We start from the raw sequence: 12,175 nt of genomic DNA, 5'->3' as shown, positions 1-12,175 counted from the left end.
AAACACGAATTTTTAAGCAGATTTTTTTCAAAAAGTATCATTTTTTATTATTTGTTGGCATTTTTTGTGTATTTTATGAATTTTTTTAGTATCGCCTGTTATTAAGCATTATTACTGTTTTTATTTTATCAGGATATACCGCTTAGTTTAAAAGTTATTACGTTTTCTTTACAATAAGTAATTTGAAGAAAAAAAATTCTATAAAAAATTAAAAAAAAATCTCAAAAAATTTTTGACCTCTTTTTTGTCGATAAAAATAGGTCTAGTTTCATCTATTTTCATATGTACACTTTAACGTGACTCACACTGTATGTTGTCCCGAAGTGGTGATAGGGCAAGGTATATTGGGACGTGTAGAAGTACCCTAAAAAGGGCTTACATACTAATAATGCATCAGTTTCTATCGATTCACGAATAAGTACCCGACAGTGAAACTGCTACGTCTAGATAAGATATGACCTTGAAAAGTCAGTAGCCTTTAATAAAACGTTTAAGTTCGCGATGTTTTTCATACGTTTGTATGATCTTCCTAGTAGGTACTGGGACGGCACTACGAGGTAAACACTAAACGCCTTTGGTATCTTATGCTGTTTGCAATAGGTGTTGATTTGCAACACAAATTTTAGTGTATTTCTGATTTGCTACAACTTATACCAAATAAGATAGGTTTGTAACTTTAAAAAATAGATATAATAAAACTGTGCAAAGTAGGTACGTTTGTGCACAATAATAAGAAAAAAATGGGTTCATGAAATCCTGTTATAAATAAACGGAGAATTAAATTTACATCACTGTAATATGTAGACCAATTAAAAGTAATGCAATCTTAACGAATAAATAGCAAATACATCGCGTTTTTAATGTTTTAATTGTACTCGTTTTCTAAAGATTTCAGTATTCAATAGCTTTTATGCTTCCAATTTAGTCTTTATTATCTTCTTAGCATAATTTCACAAAATGTATCTTACTCGGACTTAAAGATTTAATTCAAATATATTAAATGCATTTAATACTGTTTTACTTAATTACCAAATTAAAATAAAGTAATCTAATAACACCTGCGCAGCTGTTCTTTCTACAATTTTCTGTGATTGATTGCTTCCTCAACCAATACGGACATGATCCATGGTGTGGTTTACTAACAAATCCTATTCCAATTACAGAAATCAATGTGCATCACAGCACATCATCCTAAACATTTTTGTTGCAACATCAACCCTATCACAACTACATAAGATTCAACTGTGTTCAACTTGACGTGCCGTCACGTACATCAACGTAAACTGTATATGCGATTCGTTAGCAACGTCCCTGACCCTAGTTAAGCTTCCTTACGCAACAGATCGTTGCCTTTTCCGCTGGGGCCATAGCAAGTTCGCTTGTTATGTAAGCTTGATGGTTGATGACCAAATGAAGGCATGCTTCCTATTTTCGGCCAATGAGTGATCTTAAATTCTCACTTATTAGGAAAAATAATAATATAAAAGAGTTGAGAATAGCCCAATGGTATCGGTGTCAAACTTGCTGACTCTGGATACGGGGAACGCTGGTTTGAACCTACCGCTGCTGGACTATTGTGACATGGAAAAAAAGGAAATACTTATAAAAACTGAAATGAGCTTTATGCAGCTGAACATACATGTAGCGACCACCAAATAATTTAAATATTGATAGGATTGCAATACATATACATAGGCACTAGGTTATAATACCTTCGAATTCGGAATATTCAATGAGGATATAAATAAAAGGCAAAAAGAAGACCTGAGGCCTTAATGGGTTGAAAATAATGATATTCTTGTTCTATTCAAGACTCAAGATGTTGATGCATTTTAGTCTTGATTTAGGCAAAGATAAAACCTTGTGCATCAAAGACGCCACAAAAAACCAGACGTTTCTAATCAAGCAGCTTGCAACATGCACTTTCTGGAAGTCGTTGCAACATGCAAATCGCATTAAAGAAAACACTGGTCAAGCGTGAACTGCTGGTTAGCCAGTAGCTGGTATCATCTTGTCAGGTTAAACTAGCATGATGACATTTATAACATTAAAGTATTATTACGAGTGAACTATGAATTAAGTAGCTAGCATCTCTCATCTACTACATCGATCAATATAAGGCTGGGTTGCACCTTTGACAAACGTCAAAAACCTGTCAAACTCCATACAAAAAACACCGGTTAACGTTATAGTTACGGCCAAAGTAAGGTGGTGAAACTCAGCCTTAGTATCTATTAATTTAGGTTTAAGTTTATTACTATCTTGGCATCTATTTTATCTTGTTCAATCTTTCCACGTTCATATACAGACGGCGGCACATCTTGAGTTAAACATTGCAGTCTATACCAATATTATAAAGAGGTAAAGTTTGTGTGTTTGTATATTTCTTAAATTGTACGGGGTAATCTCGGGATCTACAGAAGCGATTTTTAAAATTCTTTTACCAATATAGAAAGCCATATTATTGCTGAGTGTCATAGGTTATATAAAAACCCAAACAAACACGCGGGCGAAGCCGCGGTCGGAAAGCATCTGATTAATATGAAATGTATCGTGTGTTGTACCAATTTGTAAATTCTGAGCATCTTCTGAGATTTTAAAACTCAATCATCTAGAATATAGGTATGAGAGTAGGTAAATATCAGAGGTTATTGTAATTTTAAAATCGTTTACCATTTTGCAATGAAGATCCCTGAAATTGAAAGCGGATCAAAGTTAGCACGCGGCATACCGGACCTGACGGTTGCATTTCATGACTTAGCGCTTTGTTGCGCCAAAGAGATCGTCACGGCATACAAAAGTCAATGTTAACATTCAAAGCTGATAGATTCTTAGTGTAAAGAACCACATTATCAAAAATTACAACATAATCATTTAACTAAAGTCGGAATCCAATATACTTTGGCAATTTCAATCAAATTGATCGGTCTACTTAATATAACTAGGGCATTAAAACATTCGGGTCAAGTTGGTCTTATTCGGGGTTAATTTTGCTAAAATCTACGTTATTTTACTTTAATCACATATACTAAGTAGGTACATTTTTCTAGAAAAAATGTTTAGCCATTATAATTTCTCAACAGACCTATGACACCCATGGTCTCGCCATCAAACGGGCTGCAGTTGCCATAACTGCACCCATTTAGTAAATTCTACAATAGGACAAATCAGATGATTTGCTGTTATGCCAAGTGCACAGAAACTGTGTTTAAATTGTAGCTGCAACTAGCACGTGTATTGGCTTTTGCCCTTACGATTCATTATGATTTTTGTTTATAACTGACACATCGTAAGTTTAAAGGTAATTTAATATATCAGTTTTGTTAAAACCTTAACTAATACTCATTTCTACACCGTAAAGCGATTAAGACTAGGCGCAGACCATCGATTTTTAGCTGGCCGATAGTTGTGCCCGATTTTAAATTGTATGAAGAATCGGCCAAATCAAATCGGTGTAATGTGCGCACTTCCATACATGCCCATACTGATCAACTGCCCGACTAAACTATCGGTCGACGAAAAATCGATGGTCTGCGCCTAGGCTTACCCATTTGAATCGATCACAAAATAAATAACCGGCCCTTTGTGTTACGGCATCAATCTAATTTCGATTAAAATTCGAGACATGTCTAATCAATTTTACAAAGTTACAATGTTTAACTGACCTTGCATTACATTGCTAAAACCAGTTATAATTTAGATTCACTTTTTAATAGTAAAAAAGCGATCATGGTTTCGAAAAGCTTTGCTGCCTATTAAAATTAAATCAGTGCGTTTGGTAATATTTATTAGCGTTCATTGTCCAAACGAAGGGAAAGTCTAAGCTTATCAACACTAACATAAAAGATATAATATATATGAACTGTTCATTTTCTATAGTCCATGAATTCGCTTGGAAAAAATATGGTGTTTTGCCATGATTTTCAAAATCAATCTCAACCTGTTAAAAAATTCTCATTCTTTAGTACTAACGTCGATGGCTCTTGAAATCTAACCTAGTAGGGTCTAGATTTCGAAATACTATTATTTCTCTTATACATACTTAGGTCTAGACTACGAGTATTTCAACCTTGGTATCGAGCTTTATACGCTGTATATTGTCCGCTTTGTTTATTTATGATGTATAGAACGGTAGTACCAAATACATGTAAGTATAAAGCGCAGGTGCGTGCGTCTACGATATGGCTTATTGTTATAATATGTTGATAAGCCATATCGTAGACGCACTTTTATCGTGTCACTTCTCAGTCCTATGCCAATTCTCTCCAATGAGATCCGGAGTCAATGTCGTCCGTTCCCGTTTTAACAAAAAGTATGAAACGGTAAAAAACCTTCTAGAGTTAGATGCAAATTAAACAAACTGACCTAGACCCCACGTCGGAACCAATCTAGAGTCAATGACACAAATTGCAAAACGACAGGTTGACGAAAAAATAATAGAGTTTTTCATATACTTAGAACTAAATATTCTTAGTAAGTAGGTTTATTTATAAGCTCCCTTCTAAAAATTACGGAAAAAATAAAATTGTTTAAAATTTCGATAAACGAGTTATTCCGTATTTTGGTACTTTATAAAATAGAACTTAAACTAAGGTAACTGACATGGACAGTGACTTTAGATGCCTATTCTAAAACTACGCTTCCCCACTCAGCATATAATTAAATACAATTACTACATTAACTTAATTCAGCTTTCCACAGTGAACATTCATTTCTTCATTGAAGTCTAATATGCTCTACATCTAAAAGAAATTATACAATTATCGTAATTGAACTAACAGATGATTTCATCTTATCACTATCGACATACGTACACCAAATAAATGCACCAATAAAAAACACTGCCACAAAAAACAGTCTGCCGCTTGCGCTAGCGCCGGTCGTTACATCAACGGCGACAACGCAGCTGCTCCATTTTGATCTATTGCTGCCAAATTACATAAAGAAATACCCCCTCGTAGAGTTGCATAAATAACATTACCTTTGTTGGCGTTGCGTCAAACACAACCATTGGTTGTCCACAATTAGAACCGTGCAGAAATCATATTTGCTCAACTCTTTAATTATTTTACATTTCGAAAATTTGTCGCGGCAATTCGTTATTGATCACGATTCCTCAATCGGACGACATTTTGAAGAAGTCCAAGGTCTTGATGAAGTTGTGGCCCGAACACTTTGATTATAATCATTCCTTTTATACCCAGAACACAACTATGGATTCACACATCTGACTAACTTACCTAATTGTAAAGATTTTCATAGATCTAGAATCTGACTCATTCAAAAGATAAGTAATATGTTTTACCGACCTAGTGGAGCGGAAATCAGTTGTTGCCAAAGCCTTTCTTGCGAGACGCCTTTGCCTAGAAATTAGTCTAAAAATGTATTTTTTCTATTTTTACGCTGTATTGTGATCGAGTTTCAGAATACACGTTTCATCAGTGTTACCAATTTGAAAAATGATGCTATTGTAGTAGTCTCTCTAATTTAAAATTATCAGTTCATTGTATTCTGTTTGTATTAATATTATAAAAAGCTGTGGTTTTTTGAATAAAGAAAAATCAAATAAAATATGTAATGAAAAGCTGATTCATAGTTTTGTGTGTTATATACCTCTGCGGCTGAAAACTTAGCGACAACTAGTAAAAGCTCCAGTATCTAATTACTCGTATTACCTACAATACAGGTACTTGAAAGTATGGGATTTTTTACTAAAATTATCGCTTTTAAAATATTGTTGTTCTCGACTGTCCAATCTTCTACGTAGTAGGTAGGCCTACTTCCTTAAAAATTACACAATAGCCCATATAAACCAACCCACCTACGTATGCAACATTAAAAACTTTTCCTACAACCTGCTGTGACGTAAAATGTGACCAGGTTTAAAGACACAATTTTAGATATTGTATCGGTTTTTCACTCGAAATTCTTCTGAATCTGAAAAATCTGAAGTTTCAGCTAGAGTTCAAAATAATTGGCTCACCCTAATCCGCAGAGCTTAAAAGTGGAGATCTGACTAAGTGACTAACGTTATTTTTATAAGTAACAAACACCCAGTTTACGTGCCCCCTTAATGTGTAAAAAGTATCTAAAACTCTAGTAAAAAATTTGCTTAAAAAAGCACCAAAACATTTTTTCCGTGTACGTAGTCGATGTAAGTAATGGAACAAAAACTTATTTGTAAAACGGCGCGAGCAAGCAAACTACGAAATCGCTTTCTTCTTTCTTTGCCGTGGTCCATTCAACAGTTTTTAGCCAAATGACTTAGTGACCTGTACGTAACCGACATTGTATTGATATTTGTATTTCTAGCCAACGCTCTGGTTGCCGTTTGACTATTTTGTTAATAGATCCAGTGTTGCACGCGCCTTCGTTTTTCAATTTCTCAGCTGCTCTAGTTGACCTGTCGGTGTAATTCACTAGCTTTTTCTATTTGCTTTCTTTGGGAAATATTTTACGTTTTCGCAAAATAGTTACAAACACAAATGTTGAAAATAACGGTGCAAATAAGTTTTCATTTTGATTGTAGATTTACTTTAAACACAATTTGAAAGAGAGAATCTTAAACTTCTTATAATTCACACAAGCAATAGATAAATACAAAATAAATTATTTTTAAATGCAATTATCTACTAGCTGCCTAATTTGTTGTAACAACTGAAGATGAATAATTTTGCGGATAACAAACGGATAAATAAAATAATATAAATAAAATCAATGAATTCATAAAAATAAGCTCTATTCATTAATACCTTGTTTAATTACTTGGTGAAGTCCTCTATTTTCTTAAAAATAGATACCGCTAAAACTTTCCACTTGGACCACAAGTGACCAAACAAAGCGGCAATTGCAATCGGCCGCAACGACCAACCGAGGAGATAAATACGATCGGCCGCCGCCTGGCCCGGTTCAGTCAACCGCGCGCCGTGATGTCTCTGCCACGATGCGCGCGACCGTAACTCTCCTCGCAGTCCTCCAGTGTTGTGACATACGCGCCATCAAGGTGCCCGTCGTGTGGGATAGTGACAGTGCAGTGAATAACGAAGAACACAAAACCTCCGCGGATAAAATCCAACCCCAAAACCTACAGCAACCTGTGCCCATTGACTACTTCCAGTACACAGCCAAGAAACCACAGTTCGCAGTCGATATTGCCGCCTTCCATGGAGTCAAGTCACCTGAAAACCATTACAAAGCATACCCTATTAGTCCCTACACCAATCAAGAAAAGCCTGAACTGGGAAAACATCTAATACAAGATGCAAAGAGACCTGTATTTCAGCAGTTCCAACAGTACTTGAATAACGATGAAGATACTAACAGTTACGTAACACCGGCCTCCACTAATTATGATGTGTTCCATCCGTATAAAGCTGAAGAACCAGGATTGCAAGAACTTTACAAGGACCCCATATTAGATAAGATACGAAACGACATACGAGACAGTAGTCAACGATTGCAGACCTACGAAAACGAAGCTGGTAAGCCTGATATTGCGAGTGACGAATATTTAGAGAGTGCAGAAAAAACTGATCGTAAAAAAATACCTCAAAGGAATATCCCCGCGCCATATGAAATTCATAGACCACAACGCAGGCCTATTTACTACAGACCTTTTCCCAGAAATCCTCACAGGGATCATGTGTTAAATCAAAGGTTTAAGCATCCTTGGAATCAGAATTTCGTAAAAGTTCGGCCACTTCACTACCAACCATTACAAAATCATCTTCAAAGACTGAGACAGCACCACGCTCTTACATATGACGACGAACGAAATGAGTACCCACAAGTCCCCATTCAGCAACATTATGAAGAGCCTTCTGATGGTTATGATATTTATGAAAAGGGTAAAGCAAAATATGTACAACTCAGGAATAATCTAGATGAATCAATTAGCAATGCCGTAAGGGAAAGTCGGCCATCAGCGCCGCAAAAATTAGAACTTCAAGCGAATGACAGCGAGCCAGATGAAGAAGATGAATTTGTGCCTATTAAAAATTATGCCCAAGTGCGGAAAACTGAAACCACAAAACACTTACCTAAATCAGCTGCTTTTGATGATGCTGATAGTTTTGAGGAATTAAAAAATGCTCCTCGATTAAGAGAAGCCATTAAAAGTACGAAAGCTCAGACGGTTTATTCTGAAGAAGGATATGAAGATTCAGCATATGATCACGCCGGAGAGCAAAAGCATGCTTCTGATCACGAAGCTCATGCTGGATATCTCAAAGAGAAAGAGTTAAGTAGTGGAAAATACAAAACACCTTCAGTAAGTGCTAGCTATGAAGATGGGCGAGGATCTGCTTATAAAGATCAAGTTTTAGATGGTAAACAATGGGCAGATGATAATAAAGATAGCCAACAAGAAGAAGAAGCTGAAGATTATTCTGAAGATGAACAAGAAGCATCCATAGAGGCTGATATTTACCGAGACGGGCCTGTGAGAAAAAATAACGATCAAAGAAATAAAAGAGAGGACGACTCCACTAGTGGCGTCGATGAAGCAGCTGATGCTGATGATAAAACCAATATTACATCTCAACACGATGTAAACAAACGTGAAACGAGTGATTTCAAAGTTCCTGAAATCAATCTCAATTCTACTTTTCTTACCGAGAAAGATATTTTAGAAATAGCCAAAGAAAAAATTGTGGCAAAAGATGACTTGTCTGAAAAATACCCATATTACTTCAAAGATTTTAAAGCTATAAGTAAGAATTCACCATTGAGGTACGCTGAAAACCTTAAAAATATGCCGAGAAAATCACAAGGTGGAACAGAATTTTATGATTCAAGAACACAATTTGAGTGTCCAGAAGTTGACGATGATGTTGACCCTATTCCTGAGAAATTAAAAAAAGGTGGGCACCCAGACGAAGAAGAAGGAGAGGCTTCCGATGACAATTTGCCAAAGAAAGATAAGAAAAAAGGGGATCCTCACGCAGAGCGACCACGGCTTCAAGGCTTAGGTGACAAAATCGATTGTTTTAAAGCAAAATATTTTGGCGAAAATCCGCTTGATAGTCCATTTTTTAAAGAAGATATTATTGCAAATCCTGAGCCTATCACTCTGCCAACCACATCGATTTTCAAATTAAAGAATAATAACAAATCTGATTCTATCCTAGGTGTGGCATCAAATAATATTGTTATTGGTGCTGAAAACCTTCGAAAACCGAGTGCGGGTGATTTATTTACTCTTCTAGATAAAGTCAATGATAATAAAAGCAGACTATTAGACTCTATCTTTAAAGGATCAGAGGAGTTAAAATCTTCCATTTTACCTAAAAATATATCTTCTCTTATCAATAATACTTCAATCAATCAACAGAACAACGTGTATTCTGACATACTACAAAATATAAAAAATAACTTGAACCTTCCATTTAATAACTCTGATGTTTTACACCATTTACAAAGACAAAATGCAGACCAAAATTCTACTGCAAATGTAACGTATGGTTCTTTCAACAATAAAGAAGATGTTACAAAACCTAATTCACATTCAAGAAAAAAGCGCGCAACTGCTCCTTTTGTATATGAACCGTATAAAATAATTAGAGATGTCCAAATCCCTGATTCTAAGAAAACAACGACAACGAGTAATATTAGTCCACTTATCAAACAACTACAGGCTAGTAAAGTAATTGATGCTGTAGTTAAAACCAACAGTGACAAAGATCAACCAGTAAAACGAAACATTCGTGGTCGTACTTATAAAGATATTGGAAGAAAAGATAGAGAACAACATACCATAAGTGATAACACTGAAACTGCTAGCTTTGTCGACGTTAACGTAGATAAACGCAGAGGTGAACCAAGGTATGAACTCAGGCCTGTCAACCATAAATCCCAATATTCCCCAGTTGATAACAAAAAAGCAATGTCTGTTGAAGATTATGAAGCTCAAACCAAGGAAAAAATCACACTTAAATCAAATGAAAACAATAATCAAGAAATTGTAAGAGAACCAAAAAATAAAAGACCTTCACCGCGGGCTGTTTACGATATCTCCAGATTTCTACCTAAGAACGAAGACATACAAAATCCAGCCGCATCGAATACAGTACGAACCACTGTTGACCGCACATCTCCTCTCCCTACCAAACGAACTGTTATGGAACGACAGTCAGATGACGTAATAGATGACAGCGAGAGTGAAGAAGACTATGACGACGAATACGAAGATGAAGAAGAAGAGGAAGAAACTCCTATCTCGACAACATCTACGACTACGACTACAACAACTACGACAACCACGACCCCTAAACCTGCCTTTAGAAGGAGGATAAGATCAACCACTACAACAACTGAAAAAGAAGAAGATATAACAGAAGAACCTCCTAAATTAAGGTTGGTGACTAGGTTTAGGAATACACCTCGTCAAGAAACAAAACAACACACTACTGAACCACCTTTAAAACCAAAGAAATACATTGATGACGATGAACATCCCAAATATCGGGAAAAGAAGAAAAAAAGTTCGAAAAGCACTTTGGTGACTGACACTAAGCGATATGGTGATGGTGATGATGATATGCAGAAGGAAGAAATCGATGCATTAATTGGTGTTAAGCATGACATGGACGACTATATGCCACTCTATGAAAAAGAAGTTGCAGTTAATAAAAAAGTGAAACCAGATTCATCAGACTCAAGTGAAGAAGACAGTAGTGAAGAAAATGATGAAGATGATGATGATGAAGACGATGAAAATGAAGAATATGATGAAGATGACGATGAGGAAGAGGAAGAAGAAGATGTGAGACCAGATCCAAAACTGACTACAACAGAAGCACCGAGAAGAACACTTGCCAGAACTACTGATGCTCCACCTTCTACAACTGAAACACAGCTTTTAAAACAAGCGGTTAAACCTGTTGTAACTAGAAAGAAAATAGAAATTCATAAGGAGTTACCAGTCAACAACTCTTCCCCACATGTAACTCAGTTTAAACAAGACATCAAAGAAGTTGAAATTATTAAAGAAATACCAAGAAAAGCCTTAAATAACAGCCAAATAAAAATGTTGAATTATTAGATTTGTATAAAGATGACAATTTGGCTAGAGATATAAACAAACTAGGGGCAGTGGAAGTATTCAAGGAAAATTTAGACCTCGTAAATGGTCCCAAACATGGTGGTAACTACAGACTTGCGCCAGATTTGAAAGAAGAAATAGAAGATGTAGAAACGTCGTCTATCCCAACTGCTAGAAGAAGGATACCTAAAGTACCTAAAGACGCTGAAGCTTCTCAAACTGAGCACAAGAAGCAAATAGAATTGGATGAAGACATTCCCAATAAAAGTCTTCATGGTGGTAATTTAAAATCAGTGAGTGACTTAAAGCGGTCAAGAGGTAGGAGTGAAAAACTTGTGGAATTATCACCGACAGAGGCATCCCATACCAGATCCATGCATGGAGGGAATCTCAAATCTTTACAAGACAGAGATAGAAGTCGTTCCAGAGGTAGAAGTGAGAAATTAATTGAACTTAATGATGATCGTGATGACGACGATGACAGCTCTATGCATGGTGGAGACTTCCAATCATACGAGCCTCAAAAGAGCGGAAATAGAGGATCTAGGTTACATGGTGGTAATTACAGAAGCGCTAAGTTAGTTGCGGCAGACAATGAAAAGGGGGAAACTAAACCTTCTCGGAATACCAATAGGGGTTATAAAAATGATAGGAGTAATGCAGCTGAATTACTAAACAGTTTTGCACAGGCTGCGCCAATTCTTACGACTCCTCCAGCGTACATTTTAGATCCCAGCAAACGAATGTACTACTACGTAGATGCGTAGTTATTGTTCTGTGTTATTGGATTTATATTTAGGTTATGATTATTAGAAAGTGCCACGACATAATAATTTCGTATGACTTTTATATGACAAAAGAATGTGAAAGTTTTTATCGAAATTGAATCGATTTATTTTTTTAATTTGTTGTAAAGTGCGAAAGAAAGCTTCTGTGATAGATTAAATTTTTAATTGTAACTGTTTATATTTAATGATAATTGTTAATGTCTTATTTAATTTTGATTCGAATAAATGTTTTGTTATAATATATATTTTATTCTTATTTTTTTCTCAATTCCAAATTTTCTAAATCGTATTCGTTTTCTGCGGCTAAACAATGTATTAATTCATATTCCACCACAAAGCCAGCTTA

General features: G+C 35.7%; 1 protein-coding gene across 1 annotated transcript; it reads left to right on the top strand.

Moving 5' to 3' along the window:
* Positions 1-6,943: 6,943 nt before the first annotated feature.
* Positions 6,944-11,924, top strand: LOC114356132 (myb-like protein X). Its single transcript, XM_028309233.1, is given in 2 exon segments — positions 6,944-11,005; positions 11,008-11,924. Coding segments are annotated over 2 exon segments (4,863 nt in total). The 3' UTR covers positions 11,809-11,924.
* The last annotated feature ends 251 nt before the right edge of the window (positions 11,925-12,175 follow it).

Source organism: Ostrinia furnacalis, unplaced genomic scaffold, assembly GCF_004193835.3.
Source record: "Ostrinia furnacalis isolate ACB-3 unplaced genomic scaffold, ASM419383v2 OfSCF2663, whole genome shotgun sequence".
In the NCBI taxonomy this organism is placed as follows: Eukaryota; Metazoa; Arthropoda; class Insecta; order Lepidoptera; family Crambidae; genus Ostrinia; species Ostrinia furnacalis.
This window is presented reverse-complemented; position numbering and strand designations above follow the sequence as displayed.